The sequence below is a fragment of the Leptonychotes weddellii genome, chromosome 4 (assembly GCF_054177405.1).
Source record: "Leptonychotes weddellii isolate Sample4059 chromosome 4, ASM5417740v2, whole genome shotgun sequence".
Lineage (NCBI taxonomy): Eukaryota > Metazoa > Chordata > Mammalia > Carnivora > Phocidae > Leptonychotes > Leptonychotes weddellii.
The window spans coordinates 24,354,426-24,377,282 of NC_138372.1; the positions used below are offsets into that span (position 1 = coordinate 24,354,426).

General features: G+C 52.2%; 2 protein-coding genes and 1 long non-coding RNA gene across 3 annotated transcripts; 2 read left to right on the forward strand and 1 right to left on the reverse strand.

Annotated features, from left to right (window-relative positions):
* Window positions 1-1,002: 1,002 nt before the first annotated feature.
* On the reverse strand, window positions 1,003-15,873 carry LOC145721233 (uncharacterized). The gene is made up of 3 exons (XR_014144793.1): window positions 15,681-15,873; window positions 3,558-3,729; window positions 1,003-1,170 (listed from the first exon to the last, which is right to left on the reverse strand). It is a non-coding gene; the product is annotated as an uncharacterized LOC145721233 (long non-coding RNA).
* On the forward strand, window positions 15,522-18,792 carry GJB5 (gap junction protein beta 5). Its single transcript, XM_006732567.3, has 2 exons — window positions 15,522-15,644; window positions 17,663-18,792. The coding sequence occupies exon 2, from the start codon at window positions 17,690-17,692 to the stop codon at window positions 18,509-18,511; it is 822 nt and encodes a 273-aa protein (XP_006732630.1). The 5' UTR covers window positions 15,522-15,644; window positions 17,663-17,689; the 3' UTR covers window positions 18,512-18,792.
* Window positions 18,793-20,037: 1,245 nt separating this feature from the next.
* On the forward strand, window positions 20,038-22,596 carry GJB4 (gap junction protein beta 4). Its single transcript, XM_006732566.3, has 2 exons — window positions 20,038-20,116; window positions 21,451-22,596. Exon 2 carries the CDS (start codon window positions 21,537-21,539, stop codon window positions 22,335-22,337), a length of 801 nt encoding a protein of 266 aa, XP_006732629.2. The 5' UTR covers window positions 20,038-20,116; window positions 21,451-21,536; the 3' UTR covers window positions 22,338-22,596.
* The last annotated feature ends 261 nt before the right edge of the window (window positions 22,597-22,857 follow it).

The window sequence follows — 22,857 nt, forward strand, 5'->3', positions numbered from 1 at the left end:
CTTTATTTTCTTTTCCATACTTTTCTTTATCTCTGAACTATTCTATAATGAGCATGATTCATTTTTTTTGACCAGGAAAAGTTCTTTAAAAATTATACGAAGAATATATTCCTACATAACAAGTTCTGCAAAGTTGCATTTATATAGGCTGCTGTCCACATGTTTCTATCCTCACTGCTTTACTCAGAGGAAATATGGCAGACCAGACCTTCTGCATAGCCTGTGTCCAAAGCACCTTGTACCACACACCCACTACCCATTTCACTAGGTTTTTTGCGGGGAGGAGTAAAAGGAGAAAAAAATGTCTTATGTATTTAAGATATGTATTTAAAATATGCTTCAGTATGCTTTTTGAAAGGATTTTAAGAATTGTCTAAACTAAAAAAAAAAACTTTGTAACTTAAATGTACACTGGTTTGGTTGCCAGATTGCTTTTATTTAGTGTATTGTTGTCATCTTTTATTTCTCTAGAATCTTAATAGGTTTAGTTGCGAAGAAATTCTGATGAAAAGTATAGTAAGAGCAAAATGTTGGTAATTATTAGCAAGTATATACCACTTTGAACTTAATAAACTTTTATATCAAGCATATGAGGTCACACACAAATATATTTCAAGTATCCAAATATTTTAATGTATGTTTGTGTATATATACATAAACAACCATTTTTTAATCAATAAAAATGAAATTTCTCATGAAATTAAAAAAAATGTTTTGTTAAAAAATGCTAACCATCTTCTGAGCTTTCAGTGAGTTGGAATCTTTTTGCTGGTGGAGGGTCCTGCCTTGATGCTCATGACTGATCACTGATCAGGGTGGTGGGTGCTGAAGGCTGGGGCGGCTGGGGCAATTTCCTAAAATAACACAAGAATGAAGTTCGCTGCATCCGTTGACTCTTCCTTTCAGGAACGATTTCTCTCTAGCGTGCGATGCTGTTTGATAGCATTTTACCCACAATAAGACTTCCTTCAAAACTGGAGTCAATTCTCTCAAACCCTACCGCTGCTTTATCAACTCAGTTTATGTACTAGTTTAAAGCCTTTGTTGTCATTTCAACCGTCTTCTTCACAGCATCTTCACCAGGAGGAGATTCCATCTAAAGAAAGCACTTTCTTTGCTCATCCTCATCCATTCAAGTTTTATTGTGAGATTGCAGCAATTCAGCCACATCTACAAGCCCCAACAGCAACATCAAAGATCAGTGATTGCGGATAGCCACAGCTAATATAAAATAATGAAAAACTGAGATATCGTGAGAATTACCAAAATGTGACACAGAGACGTGAAGTAGATAAACGCTGTTGGAAAAATGGGGCCAATAGACTTGCTCAATGAAAGGTTGCCACAAACCACCAATTTGTAAAAAATGCAGTATCTGCAATGTGCAATAAAGTGAGGTGTGCCCATATCTTATAAGGGGTTAATATCCAAAATATATAAAGAACTCCTACAACTCATTAGTAAAAAACATATAGAGATGCATATATTTTATAACACATATAGATGCCAACAGGTACATGAAAATATGCTGAACAGCACTAATTATCGGGGAAACGCAAGTCAAAACCACAGTGATATGTCAGAAAGGCCATCACCCAAAGACAAAAAAATAACAAGTGTTGGCGAGGATGTGGAGAAAAGGAAAGTTTTATGCACTGTCGATGGGAATGTAAATTGGTGCAGCCACTGTGGGAAACAGTATGGAGTTTCCTCAAAAATTTAAAAAGAGAACTACCATGCTATCTAGCAATTCCATTTCTGGGTATTTATCCAAAGAAAACTAAAACACTAACTTGAAAAGATACATGCACTCCCACATTCATTGCAGCATTACTTACAACAGCCAAGATATGGAAGTATCCATCAATGGCTGAAGGGATAAAGAAAATGTGATACACACACACACACACACACACACAAAATGAGATATTATTTAGCCATAATAAAGAGTGAGATCTTGCCAGTTGCAACAACACAAATGGACCTCAAGGGCATTATGCTTAAGTGAAATAAATCAGACAGAGAAAGACAACTATCATGTGATCTCTGTTATACATGGAATCTAAAAAAATAAAATAAATTAAAACACAAAGACACAGGGGCGCCTGGGTGGCTCAGTTAGGCATCCAATTCTTAATTTTGGCTCAGGCAGGTCATGATCTCAGAGTCATGAAATTGAGCCCTGTTTGGGATTCTCTCTCTCCCCCTCCCTCTGCCCCCTCCCATCACACCCCCCCCCCGCCCCGCCCCAGCCACTTGCACTCTCTCTCCCTAAAATAAATAAATAAATCTTTAAAAACAAAACAAAACGAACAAACCAAGCTCATAGATATAGAGAACAGATTGGTGGTTGCCAAAGGCAGGGGGTGAGGGGTAGGAGAAATGAGTGAAATTCTTTCAAGTATTTTTAAATTTGAAAAAAAAAAAAAGTAAAGAGAATGTGTATGAGCCTGTGATCAAATTAAAGGGAACTATTTTCCCAAATTTAATTAGCTATGCATATTGCTATAAAAACGAAACTTTTTTAAAAAGAAATCTTACATCAAAGAATATGTTCTCATATATTAATATTTCCATCTTTATACTAGCACAATTATAAAAAATTTTTTTAATATCCTTTTAAGAAAGAAGGGGCCAGCAAGGGCAAAAGTACCTAAGTCCCATTAAAGTCCTAATATAGTCCTGAAGCTGCTCTTGAATTCTTGAGTCACAGAAACTTTGAGATAATAAGTATTTGTTATTTTAAGCTACTAAATTTTAGGGTAATTTGTTACATGGCAAGAGAGCACTGATAATACTGGCCTCATGAAGATTTGAGGACAGAGCACTACAGACAGGGGAGAGCAATGCAAAGGCCCTGGGGTAGAAGTAATCCTGGAATGTTCAGAATGAACAGGGAAAAAAAATGTTACTTTACCCCTTTACGCCTTGGTTTTCTCACCTGTAAAATGGGGATGATGGTCATCACAGCTCCTCATCGGATTGTTATTTGGATTAATTAATAGTATCTGGGACAAAGTAAGCACTGTGATTGCTGTTCAGCCTCCTCTTGGCCTCTCTTTCTCCTCCTGCATCCTGCCTAGACCTGATATCTGAAGGCCTAAGCCTCTTGCCAGCCACCTTAGTCTTCTGACCCCAATCTCCACCAACACACCCGGCAGCTGGGGGTCCAGAGTAGCTTCTAGACAAGATTCTGAGCCCGGAGAAATAGGTATTCCGCAGATGGGGAGGAAAGGAGTTCCAGTTTTGCAGCTCTCTCCTGAAATCACAGCCTTCCTTTTCCCATCACCCCCACTTGCTAACTTCCCTGGAGCCAGCGAGAGTCTCCTACAATTCTAGAAGGTTCCTGATTCTCACACAAAGCCCCTACTTTCCACTGAAGCCCTCCATTTGCCCACTGTACTTGCTGGGACAGGAGAAGCCCTTCTCCACCACTGTGAGAGTGTGAGCCCCAAAGCAGGGCCACAGACCAGGGTCTCAGCCACAGTGGGTGGGGGGAGGGTTGGAATTACTTTCCACGCACACGCGCGCACGTGCACACACACACACTCCTATACCCTGAAGCCTGAAGCCTCTCCCTGTCCTTAGGTTGAGTCCTTCGCATGGGATCACAAACAGTTCAGGTGCTAGAGTGTTGGAGTCGACAGTCCGCGGACTGGCTGGGTGTCGCACACGTGTCCATCGCCGTTTGTCACACTCACTGCTCCCACCAAGTAGATGCGCCATATTCTAGAATGGTAGTAACAATAATAATGACAATCAGTAGGAGGAGGGTGCGTCCTCTGTGCCAGGCGCTGTCCTAAGACCTTTACAGCAAGCACACGAAGAGTGTACCATTGTGACCTCCAGTGGGCATTGATGATTGGAGAGCACAGAAAGGTGAAATAACGTGCCCAAGGTCACACAGTGGGGGTGGGGATTCAAACCCAAGCAATCGTCAGCAGAGTGCAGACTGAGCCCTACAGTGTGTGCCCCACCCGCCCAGGCCTCAGCTGCCCCGATCCAAGACACTAGGAGGAGCTGGGCCAATCAGTTGTTCCTTTAGCAGACTGGGAGCTGTGGGCACAGAGGCCAAAAGAAACTGAGCGTCCCCACAAAGTACAGGGGACAGGCCAGTCTTCAAGGCCGGGTGTCAGAGAGGACAGAGCAACAATGCAGACAAAAGCAAAGATGAAATGACCGAGAAGTTACCGGAAGAGGTTGGAGACAACCTCAGTCAGCTGGCTCCCAAGCGCCAAGCTGCTGGAGGCCTGGTGGTCAAGCGGTTCCTGCCCCCTGAGATCTGGAAGCCTTGTTGCATCTACAACAAGTCTCCTTTATGGGGCGAGCGTCAAAAAAGTCTCCCATGCTGGCTATCAGGAAAGCTCTGACCAGAACATACTGTGCAACCTTGGGCAAGTTACCTAACCTCTCTGAGCCTCATACTACTCCATGAACTGCGACTTTGTAAGAATTCAGATACTGAATATGCAGCAGCACAGGAGGCTTCTCACACATAATAGGCGTAAAGTAAATGGCAGAGATGATCGGGCTACTCCAGTGTTTCCCACCCTATACTCCTGAACTAAACCCTGGGTGAGCACAGTTTAGACTCTGGCTGGGGCCCTAAGTGAGTCGTACTGCCCTGACCGGAGTACCCCATTGTGCCCCAAGCCCTTGTGTGCCCCACCTGGCTGAGAAGGCTGCCATGGGGCTCCTGTGCCCCAGTGACCCTCTGGAGCATGACCTCTGCCCAGCCCTGATCAGCCTCCTTCCCTGCCCACAACCTACAGCTAGGATCTGCTCTGTTGTTCTTTAACACACTATTTTGGGATCATGTAAAAATTACAAATATAGTTCAGAGAGCTCCCGTATGCCCTGCACCCAGCTTCCTTTGATGTTAACATCTTGCAGAACCACGGCGTCAAAGCCAGGAAATTAACACTGGCACAACACTGTAAACCAAACTCCAGCTGTATGCAGACTCCAGCTAGGGTGCTCATGCCCTCTTCTGCCCGATTTCTAAATCTCCCGAGCATCCTGTGCCAGGACAGAGCTGTCTTGGCCCAGCCCTGCCCTGGAGGAGTCACGGCCTCAGGGAGAACAGATATGGAAATGAGACAACTACCCTGTGATGAGATCTAGAGAGAGGAAGAGCGTCTTGCTGGTGGGGTGCAGAGGGGAAGCCCTTCGGTCCGGCACTTCAGGGTCCTGGTCTGAGCTGAGCCTCGAAGGACAAGTAGTACTTTGTCCCTCTCGGTCACCATTTCCAGAAGTCAATGGGAACTATGCCCAGGTACCGACTGGCCCACGGCTTACTGCAGCCCCTTTCCCAGGGAATTCTCAGGGAAGACAAAGACCAAACCACAGAGTGAGTCAAGACCAGGTGCTCTGGAGGCAGACAGACAGGGGCCGAACCACAGCTTCAACGCTGTGCAACTCGAGGAGGATGACTCAACTTCTCTGGGCTTTAGTTTCCTTGCACTTCCCCTGCATCTCATGCTCCTCTGTCAGAGGCAGTGTCTTCCTGTCTCTCGTTCATCTCACCCCTCCTCCCTCAGCCTTGGCCCTCCCCACATCCCAAACCCCTTGGAGTCCCATTAATTTTGAGAGGCTGTCTGTATGGATTGCCGCCTGGCCCAGTCCTGGGGCTCAGAGAGCTGTGTAATTATCCACTTGGAGCTGAGGGGAAGCGATAACCAGTTCTCCCTCCTTCCTTCCCTGCTTGCCTTACGCTCATCCATTTCACTCAAACATCCCCAGGGAAGCCGATTATGGAGGGGTCTGTGGGGGAGGAGGGGTGGGGATCTTCATTACCTCAGACAAGGTCAGAGAAAGGGAATACTCAGGCCCTGACCCCCCAGCCAGGGCCCTTCAGCCTGTCCTAGACATCAATGCTTAATCTCTAGACCCCATTATCTCCAGCCAGGAGCTCCCTCTTGTGCCCCGGCTTTGTTCAGCCAACTTTCCCCAGGGCACCTCGCATGTACATCCCATGGATCCTCAAACTCAACACCTCCAACCTGGACGCACCATCTTCCCTCCCAGACCTGCTTCCCTCATCCCTACCTTCCACCTCCCATACCCCACTCCTGATCTCCTGAAGCACCAGCCTCCCAGGCTCTCAACAAGACACCTGACACTGTCCCCTTGGCTAATGTGCCACCAGCAACCATTTCCGTTTACCTCAGACCACCAGGACCAGCTTCCATGTCTTAAAAGTTATGTGGCAGTGGACCTTTTCACCTGGACAGCCCACAGTCCCTTCAAACTGGCAACACCCCAAGTCTGACTATATCATCTTACCTCCAGTCTCCTTGCCTCTGTCTGGGACACCCCCCCTTCCCAATTACTGACACCAAACCTCTCCACCCGCTCCTGCTCCCTCTGCATACACCCCGACAGTCCCCATGCTGGGGCAGGAGGGCAGACTTTGGGGTTGGTAAGAACTGAACGACCATCCCAGCTCCATCATCCCCTGACTGTGTGGCCTGGAGCAGATCACTTCACCTCTGGCCCTCTGTTTTATCATCTGTGAAATGGGGCTAAGGATACCAACCTTGCAGGGCTGTTGGAAGACGGGGTGAGAATATCCAGAATTACAATCTCAAACGACTAGAGCCAAGCAAGTAACATGCATGCGTGGAGAGTCCTGGTGGGGTCTAGAGCCAACTGGACAGTGGATGCCCCAAGGGGGGGGAGGGGACAGCTGTCCGTCGCTCCAGCTGTTGATGCCACAAGGAATATGGGCCTCATGCTGCCGGAAACTCCTATTTCCCAACTAGGTTTCCATGTGGAATCTCCAAATTTGTATATGTTGGCAATTAATTGAAATGTTTCTTTAGCACCATGAAGGCCAAACAAAATGTGTGCCCCCAGGGCACCAGTTTGTACTTCTTGATTATGCAAGGGGTTGGCCCAGGGCTCTCTCCTAACAGTCAATAAACATGAATTCCCTTCTCTGCCCTTCTTTTTTTTTTTTTTAAGATTTTATTTATTTATTTGAGAGAGAGAGAATGAGAGAGAGCACATGAGAGGGAGGAGGGTCAGAGGGAGAAGCAGACTCCCTGCCGAGCAGGGAGCCCGACGCGGGACTCGATCCCGGGACTCCAGGATCATGACCTGAGCCGAAGGCAGTCGCTTAACCAACTGAGCCACCCAGGCGCCCATCCCTTCTCTGCCCTTCTTACCGATTCTCTCAACAACAACAAAAGTCTCCCAAGCCATTCCTCCTATGCGACCCTCATCCTCATTGTCTTCATGGAGCCCCTAGTGGCCCCAGCCGCCCAGCCCTGTCCATCCACACACCTGGCAGGGCTCCGAGTGCCCCACCCAAAATGCCTCGCCCTCCTCGGCTCTTCCCGGGACACCTCACAGTTGACAAACCCTCTCCCTTTCATTTTCTCACTTCCCTTTCCAGCAACCCATCAAGGTGCATAAGTAGTCATTACCGACCTACAGAGTAGCAATTATCGACCCCACCACGCAAATGAGGGAAGTGGGGTCCAAAGGGCGTAAGTCAGTAAACAAATAACTTAATAAACACCTACTACACACCAGGCTCTGTTAAATGGCAAACCCAAGGTCACACAGAGTATTCAACCGAAGTGCGTACAGGAAGTGTAGCTGGGCTCCGCTGAGAAATGGAGCCGGAGGTGAGTGCCTTCTGGGCACTCACCTGCTTCTCTCTTGTTCCTGCTTCCCTTTCTGTCCCATCCAGCGGAGCAGCATTCCCACACAGCGGACCGCCAGCAGATCCGGAACCTCTCCGTGTTTATCATCAGATGGATGCTGCTGGTGTTCAAAAGCCCCAGGGAAGAACCCTTAGAAGACCAGCTTGGGTTCTGTTGTCACATTGGGCCAATCAGCTCTGCAAGATACGACTGATTAGCTCAACTTGGGGCCAGCCCCAGCCCTGGGCAAATCAACAGTCAACAAGACCGAAGCAAGCTCTGTGAGTCAGGATATTGTGGCTGGTTGGAGAAGGGAGAATTCCCCAGGAAATGGGGTTGCTGTCTGTGCAAACAGGAGATGTCTTAGTTAGGGCTCTCGCAAAAGCCAAGCCTGAGACGAGGATTTATGTGCAAGTTGTCTACTGGGGCGGCGATCCCAGGAACTATCAGCATGGGAATGGGAAGTGAGGCCAAGAAGGAAAGGGAGCTGATGAAGGGTGTGTGGTTGAGTGAGTTACCACCGTGGACAAGTGAGTTTAATCCTGCTGGGGACCTCCATGAGCCTCAGAGTTCTCTCAACTGAAGGGTGTGGAAGATGGGGGATTTATCCCCTCACTTCTATCAGTCGTTGGTTGAGGGCTACTCAGAGGTGTCAATTTGTTGGCACTTCCAGCCCACCCATACACAGGCAGAGGCCCCAGAAGCTCAGAGAGCCCCAGGCAGAGCCGCAGGTCTGCCTACGGTAAATCACCATGCTTTACATAGTCCTCTCAATCGCCATCTCAGAGCAGGCCAAGGAGAGATGGGGTGGATACTGACAACACCTGCCCTGTGTATTCACTACCTGATGAAACAAGGTTTAAAACCTAGATCTATCTGATTATTTGCAATAAGCCATGTGGGCTCCGCACTGGACCATCACTGAGCAGAGGTCCCAGGCATTCCTGCCAGTGCCCAAAGGGGGGTCCCTGGCCCTGGAATGCCAGCACTGAGGTGGGCCCAGTGGCCAAAGCTGCAAGACCTTCACACGAGCCTTTCAATCCTCGGCAAAAGAAGCCCCAAAGAGAACTGAGATAAGCTGCCCATGTGCAGTAGGGCACAAGGGTTACTGTGGGCCTGGCTGGAGGGATGGGGAGACAAGGAGGCATTGGGCCCTCAGTCTCAGGGATGGGGGGGGTGGTGCTCACTGCTGCCATGACCCAGCCAGCCCACCCAGAGCCACAGACATAGTAGAGAGAGACCAAGGGTCGAGGCCAGCTCCAGCCCCCCAGGCTGAGCTTGGGAGCAAAGGCAGACCTATGGGGTAGTTCCCAGGGCCCAGGAGGAGAAGTAGGTCATCAGGGAAGGGCATGACAATGAGTGCTCACCTGGGGCCCCAGAAAGATAAAACAAGAATGTCCACCCTACCAACCAGAGAGCGACAGCCTTCAGAGCAGGGGAGTAAAGAAGGGTGGGGAGCATGCCAACCCGTAACTCCCATGCTTTCCATAGGTCCTCGCAGACTCTCCCACGACAGCTCTGTCACCCCCTCACCCTATAGAACGGAGACTAAGGCCGGGAAAAGAGAAAGGGTTTGGGCATGGCTAGGGAGTGGAAGTGGGATTTGAACCCAGGTCTGTGTGGGTTGTCTGTCACACAGCCCTCCCTCCTTCCCAGCTCTGCCTCTTCTCCACCCCGCCTGCCTCCTACCCTTCCCCGCCGACCTCCTTCCTAGACTCCTGCCGTACCACAGCTCCCATCCTTCTGCAAAGGAATAGTCGAGAAGTCTCGCCACAAGTCTTTCCATTTCCAGAAGAAAGCAAAGCTTCTTCAGCAAAGGAGCAGGCTCTCCAGCTATGTCAGCCCAGGCCTTGAGACAGACGCAGATCATCCATAGAGGAAGCTCTCCAAGGATTGGACCCTGCCCTTCCCCCGGAACCAGCATGAATGGGTCTCCTCCATCCGCCTCAAGGTCATAAGCAAACAGAGAACAGGTACCCGACCTGTGCATCCCTGTATCCTTCCAGTGATGGTGAAGGAATGGACAGCTCAGGCCCACGTGGCCGTTCACCTCCCCCATCTCCCCTCAGCGAGTTGAGACAGGCTCCTCCAAAGACCACCACCAAATAAGGGGAGAAAGAAACTGCAAAGCAGCATCAGCTTGGCCTCATTTGCAGATATTGGTCTTAGCTGAGAAGAACAGCAGCTGGGATTTATTAGGGATTTATGACGTGCCAGACACATGTTTTATATATTTTTATTCGTCTACCCTTCACAGTAAGCCTACAAGGTAGGTGCAACCGTGGTCCCCATATCGCAGATGAAGAAAGTAAGGCCGACAGGGGCTAGGAAAATTTCCCAGGGTTGTGGGCCAGTACGCAGGAGAGCTGGGGTGGGAATTTGGGCAGCATAGCTCCAGAGCCCATGCTCTTAAGACAGCATCTCTATAACACCCTCCTGCCCACTGATTCGGTGGTTCTCTTGGCTCCTTTCCTCTTATAAAGAGGAATGGAAATACATAAATTCATTCATCCATCATCAAACACTCATTAGGCAGCTACCACAGGCCAGGTGCTGTGCCAGATGGTGGAGACAAGAGTGAGCACGATTCCCATGACTCCCGAAGGCGACAGTCGTAAGGACGAGAGGACATGAAACACACAAGCACCCCCATAACTACAAGTGCAGTTGTGATATGGTCACAAAAGAGAAACACGTGCCAAAAGAATGGATAACAGAGAACCTGATCTAGTTTCAGGGATCAAGAGAGGTTTTTCTGAGAGGGACCTTACAATCAAGATCTGGAACTTGAGTCGATGCCAGCTCAGAGAAAATGAGGAAAGAGCATTACAGCATATGCAAAGGCCCTGAGGTGGGAAAGAGATTCCTATATTCTAAAAAGTGAGAGAAGGCCAACGCAGCTAGAGCACAAAGGTAGAAGGGAAGAGGCTGAGAACAAAGGGTGGGGGAGGCCTGAGCGTGCAGGACTTTACAGACCATATTAGCAATATGAGATTTTATTTCAAGACAGTGGGAGCCACCGAAAGGTCTTGAACAGACTTTTGAAAACATGACTTGTGTTTTCCAAAGAAGACTCTGTTGTAGTGGCAATGTAAGGACGGGGAATGGTTACGTGTTTGATGCACGTAGAGCATTTGGCCTACTTTCTGGCACAGAGGAGGAGCTCAATAGTTAAGCTAGCATTATTATTCCATTTTCCAGCTTTTCCACCTCTCCCGAGTGGAGGGAATAGGCACCACCTTGGCCCCACAGGCTGGCCTCTCTTGCCAAAAGGACCAAAACGTTACTCTCCTTTGGGAACAGTGGCTTCAATAGTCACCAGTGGGGTAGCAGACCACGGTGCCTATATGGCCCTTTGCCTGCTGCATTTAGAAGGGAGCCTGGGGGTGGGAGGTGGCTGGTCTCCAGAACAGAGTCAGCTCCCACCCACCCCACACCCGCTAACAGGGGAACAGCAGGAACCAGGCAGAGCTGACCCCGCAGGGAGGCCAGCACTGTCTCCTGAAGTTAGGGCTGAGGGAAGGGTCAGTTTGAGCCAGAAGGACCTGTCAAAGACAACGAGGAGGATCAGGAACGCCCGGGCTGAAGACTGGGGGACCTGGAAGTGGGGCTGGAGAACCGGGAAAGAGAAGAATGAGAGGGGAAAGGATGGCAGATACAAGGCAGGAGCCATCTGCAGGTCAAACGGCCCTCCAGCCTCCTCCCCTCCATCGGTCTATCCTTCCACAAACAACGCTCTTTCCACCTGCTTCCTAAAATGTCAGGGCTCCCCAGAGCTCTGCTGGGACCCTCCTCTTGTCACCCAGCACGCACTCCAAGGCCACGTCCTGGGGCTCCCATTGCCCCCTTGGGGCTGAGGACTCCCAAAGTGCATCTGTAGCCACTGCTGCCACCTGCTGGCTGTGGACAGTCCACGGGGCTGTCCTCCAACCCGCCCCACTCAGCACACGGAGCGCTGAACTCACTAACTCCCAAACATGTGGAAAGAACCTATGCATCACCTTTCCCTCTGCCCAAACAACCTGCTTTTCCTCCTAGGTTCCTTCCATTCCATCAGTGGACCCGCCACCTGCCCAGTCACCCAAACTAGCAACCTGGGAATCATCCGGGGTCTTCCTCCTATCTGCCCCCTGCATCCAGTCAGACCCCATACACTGGCTGTGCTTATCAACTACTTCCCAAATCCTTCCCTCTGGCTCCTGTCTTGCTTAAATCAACTGTGATAACTTTTACCTCGCGTCTCGCGTGTCTCTCCTCTTGAACAGAGGGAGCTTTCTAAACATACAGTCGATCCTTATTATTCACAGATTCCGTATTTATGAGTTCGTCTATTCACTAAAATGTATTTGTTTAACCCCCAAATCAATATACCCAGTGCTTTCGCAGTCATTCTTGGACATGCACAGAGCAGCTGAAAATTTGAGTCCCCCCACCCCGCCCCGACATTGAGGTTGAACAAGCAACACTTTGCCGTCTTCTTTCAGCTCTGAGACTTTGAATAAATGTCCTATTTGAGGGCAATTTATTTCCACATTTTCTCATTTTGGGGCTTTTTGTTGGTGATGTTGCGTTTAAATGGGCCCCCAAGGGTAGCACTAGAAGAGCTGTCTAGTTCCTAAGCGCAGGGAGGCTGGGATGAGCCTCAGGGAGAACAGCCGTGTGGTCGATGAGCTTCGTTCTGGCGTGACTTACGGTGCCTTAGCCGTGAGTTCAATGTTAATGACTCAACAATATATATTAGATAAGGTGTCTTTAAGAAGAAACACATATAAAACAAGGTTATATATTGATCAGTTGATGAACATGTTGCAACCAGAGCCTTGCAGAACCTAACCCTGCCTTTCTCCCACTGGCAAAGGTGCAGTATTTGCTAATTCCCTGTTTGTGGTGACTTTACAGAACGTAAGTACCACGAATAGTAAGAATTGACTGTACCAATATGACCATGTAGCTTCCTTCCTTCCCTCATGCCTCCCTCTGCACACAAGATAGGTCCAAACTCCTTGGTATGGTGTTCTAGATCTTTTATGGTCCAGACTGTCCTTGCCAACCTTCCAGGCACTCACTGCCCCCCACCCAGTCCACTCTCTAAGTCTCTTCCATTATCTTTCTTTTTTTTTTAAGATTTATTTATTTATTTGAGAGAGAGAGAGAGTAGGGGAAGGGGCAGAGGGAAAGAGAGAGAGAGTCTCCAAGCAGACTCCCCACTGAGTATGGAGCCCTACTCGGGGCTCAATCCCACAACCCTGAGATCATGACCTGAACGGAAACCAAGAGTCAGATGCTTAACCGACTGAGCCAACGAGGCACCCATCTTCCATTGTCTTTCACAAAGCTCCTCTGCACACTCTGTGCCCTCTGCCTCAGAGGCCTCTCCACCTCGGCTCTTCTTGGTGAACTCCTATACATCCTTCAAGACCCAACTTAAACATTACCTTGTCTGGATCTCCCTTTGGCAGAATTTGACGCTCCCTTCTCTGTTGTATGTCCCTTATAGTCCCTCTCACAATGTTGTACCTAATCCATCCAAGTGTCTCCCCTCTCCTGGACTTGGTAATCATTTTGGAGGAAGACTGTAGAGAGGGACAGGTGTGTGTGAATTTTTGCAGGGTGCATGCATTTCATACATCGTTCATTCCATAAACATGAATGCAGCCTAACTCGGTACCAGGCATCCTAGGCCCCAGGGGTACAGCAGTGAACAAAACAAAGCACTACCCGATGCACGCAACACTGTAGCTGTATGGTGTGGCCTGTGTGTGTGGGGTTGCATTGTGCTTGCTGTGGATCTGTGGTATTTGTGGCTCCTGGACACACAGTACATGGAACTCTGACCCTGTGTGACCTGCTGATAAAGGGCATCTTAGGAGTTCATTAGGACAACAGGCTGTATCTCTGCACTAATGAGAAACTCAGTGGGGGTGCTCCCTGCCCCCCCCCCCCCGCCCACCTCTCTGACGGTCACTGCCCGGCCTGGGTTTTGCCTTTCCAACCCCAAGTCAACATTCATCCACATGAGACTTTCTCTAGTAAGTCTGTCTGTCTCTCTCTCCCTTCTCTGCCTTCCCTACGTCTCAGAGAGAAAAGGCCTAGGAACAAGGGAAAGAGGTGGAAGTCACTTTTTGTAAGTGCCCACCATGTGCCAGGCCTGGGGGACGCAGTTCAGTTCACATATATCAGAGGTAGTCATAAAAGGGGCTTCCTTTGTGCCAGGCACTGTTCTAGGCCGTACCTCTATGAGCTGGGTTAATCAGCACACCTCCCAGGTAGGCGATGTTACTGTCCCTCTATGCAGATAAGAGACTGAGGCTTCACGTGGAGAGGAAGAGGCAGAAGTGGGATTCAGGCCACGCGGGCTGTGCTCGGTCACTATGCTGCATCGCGCTCGGGGTGTGCACAGGGCACCCCTCATGGGCACAAATCGTCTCTCTGTACTTTGGAGGAGAGGGAAATTGCCCAGATCTAAAAGTACCAGAGGTGTGAGATTCCAGATGCGGGGGTGTGGGTCCAGATGCAGGAGTGTATGGGCTCCAGATGCAGGGCGATGAGGTCCAGATGCTGGGGTGTGAGGCCCAGATGTGGGAGTGTAGTCTCCAGATATAGGGGTATATGGGCTCCAGATGCAGGCATGTGGGGTCCAGATGCAGAGGTCCCCTGCCTTAAGGCAGTTCCCTGAAATGCCTCCCCCATCAGACAGCGAGGTACCTGCTCTGGACAGGACTTGTCCATTCCCAAGCCCTTCCTGCTGGGGCTCACCCTGGGGGCCCTTCTGACGTCAGGGTATCTCCGGGCACCCAACTGTGTGCCTGCCCAGGCTCTCCGGATCCTTTCTTTATCTGGGTAGCCTCGCACCAAACATAGCACCTGGCACACAGCAGTGTCTCAGCAATGATTCCTGAATTGAAAACAAGGGTTGCTGGAAAGGCCAGTAGTGCGTGTGGCATTGGGGCGGGGGGGGGGGTCCCGTGTATGTGTCTGTTTGGGGGAGGGGGCGGCTCTCTGCCCAATCCCTCACGAACCCAGTGTAGGGGTGCAAAGGCTAAGCTGGATTCCAGCAGCCATGGGATGAGGGGGAGGGGAGCCTGGGCCCAGAAACCTGCTTCGTGGCCCCGCGGCAGTCATGAGAGGCTCCGGGCAGCGGGTACTAGACTTCTCAGCAGGTCAAAAAGGCCAAGTGGGTGAGTTCCTGGGGGCCAGGGGCTGGTCTGCTTTATGCCCTGCTCACAAGTCCCTATTGGTGTGGATTGATTCGTTTAATCAACAGAAAGGTCCTACCTGGAACAAGCTCAGTTAAGATCAACTATTCCAATACAGTCATGATGATGTGGAAGTTCCAGCCATGAAAGCCCAGAGGTGAGGCTCTAAGCCACCTGGAGTGGCAGTCAGGGAAGGCTTCTTGGAGGAGTACCAGGTGATGAGAAAGGCGAGAGAAGGGCATCCAAGAGTAGGCAATGGATGGGGCAAAAGCATATGGGCTGGAGACAGAGTCTGGGAGTCACGGCGTTATGGAAAATAACTGAAGCCAGAGGAATGGAAGGCCAGAGAGCAGCCCCTAGAGTCCCAAGAAGTAGCATGGGGACTTTCTGGAGAAGGATGAGAAGGCGGGACAGACCTCAGCTCCTCCCACACAAGGCCAGGGATGAGAGGACAAGCAGGGGCTCAGAGTGGACCTGTGGTTCTCCCCTCAGAGGATGCCAGGATTCTGGGCTCAGTGCCCCTGGAAGAGTGAACCATGAACCCTTAAGTTTCTGGGCCTCAGCAGAGGCAGGCTGGGGAGGCTGGGGCCCAGCCAATGGCAGGGTCAGGCGCAGCAACTCCTCCTCCTAGGCCAGAGGCACACCCAGGATGCCTGCAGACTCTGCAGGCCCTGTCCCGGGAATGCGCTGCCCAGACGCCCTCCCTGGTTCTGACATGAGTTCCAGCTGCCTGCTGAGTCCGACTTCCAGCTACCAGGAGCCATTACACAGAGAGCCCTGAGGAGTAGCCACCCAGGTAAGGTCCCCTGGGTCCAGATGGACCCTGGCTTACCTGGCAGAGGGAGACTTCTCTGGTGGCGAGGCCAGAGGTGGCCTGGACATATCTACCACCGTGGGTCGGATGGGACAGGAACGGAGGGCTCCTCCCTCCTCTGCTCTGCGTTCTTCCTGCTCTCCCCAGCTGAGCAGAGGTGGGAGCCAGGGACCAAGTGCAAGAAGGGCTCACAGGGGTGCCAGGAGCTGAGCAAGCAAAGCAGCTCTGCCTGGGCTTGCGGAGTCCCACCCACCACACCCCAGGAGGGCTGGGCCAAGAGCCTCTGGGGACTGAGGGCTGGAGCCTCTCAGGCAGTTCCCTGTCAAGCTGCCAGGAGTCCCGCCCACCTTATGCAGGACTGAGCAAAGACAAGCAGATGATTCACGACCAAGCGGTAGGGGGTAGAGACAGAACAGTGGAGAGACAGGGTGAGAGCAGAGACACCTCCAGCCTCTCTTACCTGGCATCCACCTGGTGAGGGAGAGGTTGGGCACAGACCAGATGAGCAAGCAGCTTCCTGCAACTTAAAGAAAGGGGCCCAGGCCCAGAGTGTGGTTCAAATCCCAGCTCTGCAGCTTCCCAGCTGTGCAACTATGAGCAAATTAATTAACCTCTCTGTGCTCCACTTTCCTCATCTGTGAATTGGGAATTAAAAAATATCATACCCTTTCACACAGTTGCTGTACTGGTTCATGCAAAGTGCTGAGAACAGTGCCTGGTGCCGCGTAAATACCCAGGAACCATTGGCCCTTACCACCACCCTGTTCATCTGTAGCAGATCCCACCGGCGGTCAGGACAGCACAGTGACCAATGCTTACACGGGCACTGGGAAGGGCATCAGGAACCCCTTAGAGCAAGAGTCTGTGCAGGCTCCCTGAGGTCCCAGGGGAGCCCAGCAGGTGAGACCACAGTGCCTGGGTCTCAGGGGACACCCCAGCCTCCCCACAGCCCCGCCAGGAACCAGGCAGAAGAATTCCAAGAGAGGAAGTGGGAGTCTCTTGCTCTGAATGGTAGTCACATTCGGTAATCTGATGTGTTCATTGCACGAAACTCACCAGCAAAACTGACCAGAGCAGCATGTCCCAATTTGCTGTTTTGACAAGACTGTTCCACACAATGATTAAAAAAAGGGCAGGGAGGGGTTCTGTGGTCAAAGGAGTTCAGACAATGCTACATTTTCCTTCCGTTTGGGGGATTCAAGTGTCAATGTATTCTCTTGGTCAAGGAAAGAGACCTATTGAACTTTGCTGAACCTATGTTTGCCTACCTTTCTTGAACACAGAATCCTTTTCTCTCACTGCTCCTGTTGCCAAACCATGGAGCAGGGTTCCACAGAACACCAGTTTGGGAATCCCCAGAATACCAGGGTAAAGGATAAAGAGAACCATTGTCCCCTACTTCATCTTTCAGCTGGATTGCCACTGGCCTTGCTTCAAGTGCGCTGCACCTGAGCAAGACATTACCTGGATATTTACTGAGTGTTAGACCAGACGGGAGTTTGGGGACAAAGTTCCAGCAGCCTCTCCTGCCCAATCCCCTAAGCCAAGTAAAGGGCAAGGAGCAGGTTCCCCTTAGGAGGGACTAAGAGGAGAGAGCGGGGCTCAAAAGGAGAGAAGTCTTCCCAAGGCTCCGCACCCTGAGGAGGAGGGCCAGGGTTGAAACAGAGGGAGAGGGCAGAATGTCCCACCTACTCGAGCCTTCACTCTGCAGGACCGCAAGGCCAGAGCCTTGACCCCGGGAGGAAAGAGTGGCTCCCTGGACCCACCTTCCCCCACTTTTATGGGTTCCGGATTTAATTACCTGGGTTCGAATCCCAGCTCTGCACCTAATAGTTGTGCAACCTTTATAACCCCCCGAGCCCCCCTTTCCATCTGTAAAATGCGGACAATAACAGAACCTAGCTCCTCTAGGACTGTGAGAATTGAATACAGATGATATATTTCCACAGGTGCTCAGAGTCAGTATTCTAGAAATGTGGGAAATTATGATTATTTCCCAGCAGGAACAGCCAACACCTGGGTCCACTATGAACTGGGGAATCTTCGAAGGGCTCCTGAGCGGGGTCAACAAGTACTCCACAGCCTTTGGGCGCATCTGGCTGTCTCTGGTCTTCATCTTCCGCATGCTGGTCTACCTGGTGACGGCTGAGCGAGTGTGGAGTGACGACCACAAGGATTTTGACTGCAACACCAAGCAGCCGGGCTGCTCCAACGTCTGTTTTGACGAGTTCTTCCCCGTGTCCCACGTGCGACTCTGGGCCCTGCAGCTCATCCTGGTCACCTGCCCCTCACTGCTCGTGGTCATGCACGTGGCCTACCGGGAGGCTCGGGAGAAGAAGCACCGAGAGGTAGTGGGGGAGGATGGCGGGCGTCTCTACCCGAACCCCAGCAAGAAGCGGGGCGGGCTCTGGTGGACATACGTCTGCAGCCTGGTGTTCAAGGCCGGCGTGGATACTGCCTTCCTCTATGTGTTCCACTCATTCTACCCCAAATACACCCTCCCTCATGTGGTCAAGTGCCACATAGCTCCATGTCCCAATATGGTGGACTGCTTCATCTCCAAGCCCTCAGAGAAGAACATCTTCACACTCTTCATGGTGGTCACGGCTGCCATTTGCATCCTGCTCAACCTCATAGAGCTGACCTACCTGGTGAGCAAGAGGTGCCATGAGGGCTTGGCAGCGAGGAGAGCCAGGGCCACCGGTGTGGGCCACTGCCCGGCCTGGGCCACCTCGCCCTGCAAGGGGGACGACCTCCTCGCAGGCGACCTCATCTTTCTGGGCTCAGACTCTCACCCTCCTCTCTTACCAGACCTCCCTCGAGACCATGTGAAGAAGACCATCCTGTGAGAGCCGCCGGGTCAAACCTGGTGGAGAGGGCCCAGCATGTCCCACAAGTACAGCCTTGGGGACAGGCAGCAGGGAGGGTCCGGCCCCTGCCGCAGCTGTGGGGCCTTGGGCAAGTGACCCCTCTGAGCTGAAACTTCATTTCCTTTTGTGTAAAATGGAGGTGAAGCCCACGTCACAGGGTGGTTGCCGTGAGGAGGGGTTTATTTAGAGAATGGATGTGCAAGTACCTTCAGGGGAGGGGGCACGGTCAAGGCTTAATAAAAGTCAACTCATCCACTTGATTGAAGGTGCCCTTTGGTCCCTCAGCCTTTGCGACCCTTCTCAGGTCACTGGGTCAACTTCTCTGCCCCTGCAAAGGGCTGGACCTGATCCAGCCAGGTGAGGGGACCATCCCCTCCCCTGGAAAAGGGTCCCCAGCACTTCTGGGGGTCATGCCACCTGCTCATGCTCAAAACAAGCTTTTATCCCCAGTTGCAAATTGAGGTCCGAGGACTATCTGCAAACATAATGGGGCTTAGCCTGTGGGGAGCTGTGTGTTGCAATGGAAAGTTCATGAACTTTTGAGTCAGAACACTTGGATTTGAACCCAAGCTCCACTGGGACTCTAGGAAAGGGACTTCAGCTCCTCTCAAAAATGGGTTAATAATACGGAGACCAGGGCGGGGGGGGGGACTGGATGAGCTCATGGCTGTGGATGGGGTAAGCCAGCTGTAAAAGGCCACATAAATGTTAATCATTGGTATTAGGAAGTGCTCAATAAATGCTTGTGGGAAATGAAGCAGAGGAGCCCCTCCCTGGCTGCACATTAACCTTCACTATCCCAGCCACCAGGACAGCCAGGACGCAGGCCCAAGGCCCCTCTGCAGCCCCACTGGGAGGTACCCTGACTTCCTTAGAGGCCCAGGCCAATAAAGGACGGACAGCGAGGTTGCGCCTGGCCCCGTGCCAACTTGGGCATTTCATGCTGCTGACCTGCATTCTTCATCTCCACCAGGGCAGCAGGTATCCTTGTCGAAAAGAACCATAATCGTCCCCTCTCATCCCCTACACAGCTCACCAACAGCCCAAATTCTAGTCCCCAGAAATGTCCCCACCAGGGTGGGATGTGATCCTGGGCTGAATCAAGGTGGTCCCTTTCCATAGATGTCAGCTACTGAGGACCTCAGAACCGTGCTTCCGAAGAAAAGGGCAGGAGAGAGGCCTGGGGATGGAGGGGCCAGGGGCAATAAGGCAATGGGAAGGGGCTAGGGGCAACAGATAGGGGCCACTGGTGCTGACCTGGGCCCTAGCATAAGAATACCAGGCTCCTGCACTGCCCCCCGCCTAAAGACAACTTCACCCACATACCTGCCAGCCCAGGGAGCCAGACCCAACCCTGCCCATCCAGGCTGGAGAGAAGGCGTGGGCCAGGGGTAAAGAGCCACAGGTGTTTGCTCTGAATCTGTGCCCGGGGAAGTCCACCCCCCTGCCCACCCGCTCACTCTCCCTTGGCTCATTGGCTCAGAAAGCTCCACCCAACAGAGGAGTGAGGAACAAAAGCTGCCTCCGGGAGGCCCCCAGGCAGACGGACCAGGGACCGGAGAGTCGCTGCTAGACCCAGGAAAGGTGAGGACCGAATCGGGCAGGAGACCGGGCTGGGAAGCGGGGACCAGATGGGCTGAGGATTCCTGGGAACTCGGGCTGCAGGCTGGGCTCCTGGGAGGAGCAGAGGGGACAGAGGATCCCTGGAGAAACCCCAAGGAGGGGGAGGGATGTACTGCCAGACCAAAGGGAGGACAGAGGACCAGAGAAGAGACAAGGAAGAGGAGGGACCAGGAAGAAGGAGTTTCAGTTCAGCAAAATCTATCATGGGTTCACCAGGCCAGGCAGGTGCTGAGTGCTGGGGAAACGGTTGGATGAGCTGTAGACGCTTGCCCTCCAGGTGCTGACAGTCACACAGGAGACAGGAAAACAGACCATCTGAGTACCAGTGATCTATTCTGCAGAGGAGGGTACTGGGAAAAAGTCCCAGGGTCACAAGCTCTGAAGATGATGAGGTCTGAGTCAGGGACAGGGGAGGGGCCGGGGCCAGAGATGGAACCCGATGGCACCCCAGATAAGGGGCTGTGGAGGACGGAGCACACAGGACAGGGGCCTGACCGGGAATAATAAGAGAGCTGGCTAGCAAACAGAGAAGGACGGTGTTCCTGAGAGCACAAGCAAGTGTTGAGGGGAGGACCAAGCCAGAATCCTGCCTCTGTCCCTTCCCCAGTCCCTCCCTAAAGCTGAAATGGTTGGAATTCCAGAGGAACCCAGTGTGGTCAAGACGTTCAGCACCAGTGCGGTGGGGGGGTGGGGTGGGGGGGTGGATGGTGCCGAACCCCCACGGTTCCAAAGAGCCTGCTTAGTCTGGGAGGAAATGTCAGGGCTGGGGATGTCCTGGGCCTCTCGGTGAGGATGGATATCACTCAGGGGTCCGCCAAAGAGGCCGATAGGAACACACCCAGCACAGGGCCCCGCTCCTGTTAGGTGCTCAGTAGAAGTTGGAGGACAATAAAGACACACCTCCCTCCCCTCCTGCAGCTAAAGGGAGGGCAAGTCATCCAATCCACACCTTCTTGCTGTTTCTGTAGAAGTCGTGTGATCCGCAGGGCTCAAACTTGGGGTCAAAGAAGTTGGCGGGTGCATTGGTGCGAGATGATTATTGTCCCATTTATCACTTCATAGAATAAAATCTTCCCTGATTTTGGAACTGGAAGGTGGGGGTTCAAGACCAGCTCTGCCACTTCCAGCTGGGGAGCCTTGGGTGGGTGCCTCCCTGGGCCTTAGCTTACTCCCCTGTGAAACTGGGTAACGGCCATGCCGGCCCAACCAAGTCATTGCAAGTGAAGACGTGATGACAGAGTGTTTGTGAAAGGGTTTTGCCAATTGCACCTTTAATAAAGGGCGCCCATTTCCAGGCTCTCCCAGCCTCGCGGCCCCCACGCCACAAGTGGGTGCTCACGGGTGCTGACGGTCCACGTGCGGAAGCAAGGACACTGTCAGCATGAACTGGGCATCCCTGCAGGCCCTCCTGAGCGGCGTGAACAAGTACTCCACAGCGCTGGGCCGCATCTGGCTGTCGGTGGTGTTCATCTTCCGCGTGCTGGTGTACGTGGTGGCGGCCGAGGAGGTGTGGGATGATGAACAGAAGGACTTCGTCTGCAACACCAAGCAGCCGGGCTGCCCCAACGTCTGCTACGATGAGTTCTTCCCCGTGTCCCACGTGCGCCTCTGGGCCCTGCAGCTCATCCTGGTCACCTGTCCCTCGCTGCTCGTGGTCATGCACGTGGCCTACCGCCAGGAGCGCGAGCGCAAGCACCGCCTGAAGCACGGGCCCAACGCCCCGTCCCTGTACAACAACCCAAGCAAGAAGCGAGGCGGGCTCTGGTGGACATACCTGCTGAGTCTCATCTTCAAGGCTGCTGTCGACATCAGCTTCCTCTACATCTTCCACTGCCTCTACCAGGATTATGACATGCCCCGGGTGGTGGCCTGCTCCGAGTCACCTTGCCCCCACACGGTAGACTGCTACATCTCCCGACCCACAGAGAAGAAGGTCTTCACCTACTTCATGGTGGCCACAGCTGTGATCTGCATCCTGCTCAACCTCAGTGAGGTCACCTACCTGGTGGGCAAGAGGTGCCTGGAGACCTTCAGTCCGAGGCGCAAGCAGTCTCGGCACCGGGACCACCTGCCTGACACGTGCCCCCCGTATGTCCTCTCCCAGGGGGAGCACCCCCAAGATGGGAACTCTGTCTTAATGAAGGCTGGGTCGGCCACCGTGGATGCAGGTGGGTTTCCATAACCTGTGAGGTCGGTAGCGAGGACCACCAGGGCCGTGGTCTGGTCCCTAAAGCCACGGCAGGGCGGTGGCATCTTTTCCGCGGCAGGGCAGGTGGGGAAGACGGTTGCAGGGCTCAGGAAGCCCCCCCAGGGGACAGTGCTTGAGAGCAGTTTGGTCTCTGGGTCCCGAGCGCCAGGGGAGGGAGGTTGACGGCTGGTGGGAATTTTGTATATGGTAATAGAATATGTGAAAACCGTCAATAAATATGATTTTCCCAGTGTGTTGTAGACCAGGTGGGGCGTGGCGGGTAGAAGTGTCAGGGGGTTCACCATGGACCTCAGAAAGGAGGCCACAACCACTCAGTGAGCAACTGAGCCCCGGGACCTCAGATCCAAGTTCATCCATCACACACGCACACACACACACACACCACACGCCACATAACATACGCCACACATACACACACACAGTGCACCCCCAGGACTTGGTGGGAATGCCAAGAGGCTGCTCCAGGGGTCTCTGGACTCTGCAAGCAGCTGGC

Coding starts and splice junctions, on each gene's coding strand:
- GJB5 (XM_006732567.3), top strand. CDS start 17,690: ATGAACTGGGGAATCTTCGAAGGGCTCCTGAGCGGGGTCAACAAGTAC.
- GJB4 (XM_006732566.3), top strand. CDS start 21,537: ATGAACTGGGCATCCCTGCAGGCCCTCCTGAGCGGCGTGAACAAGTAC.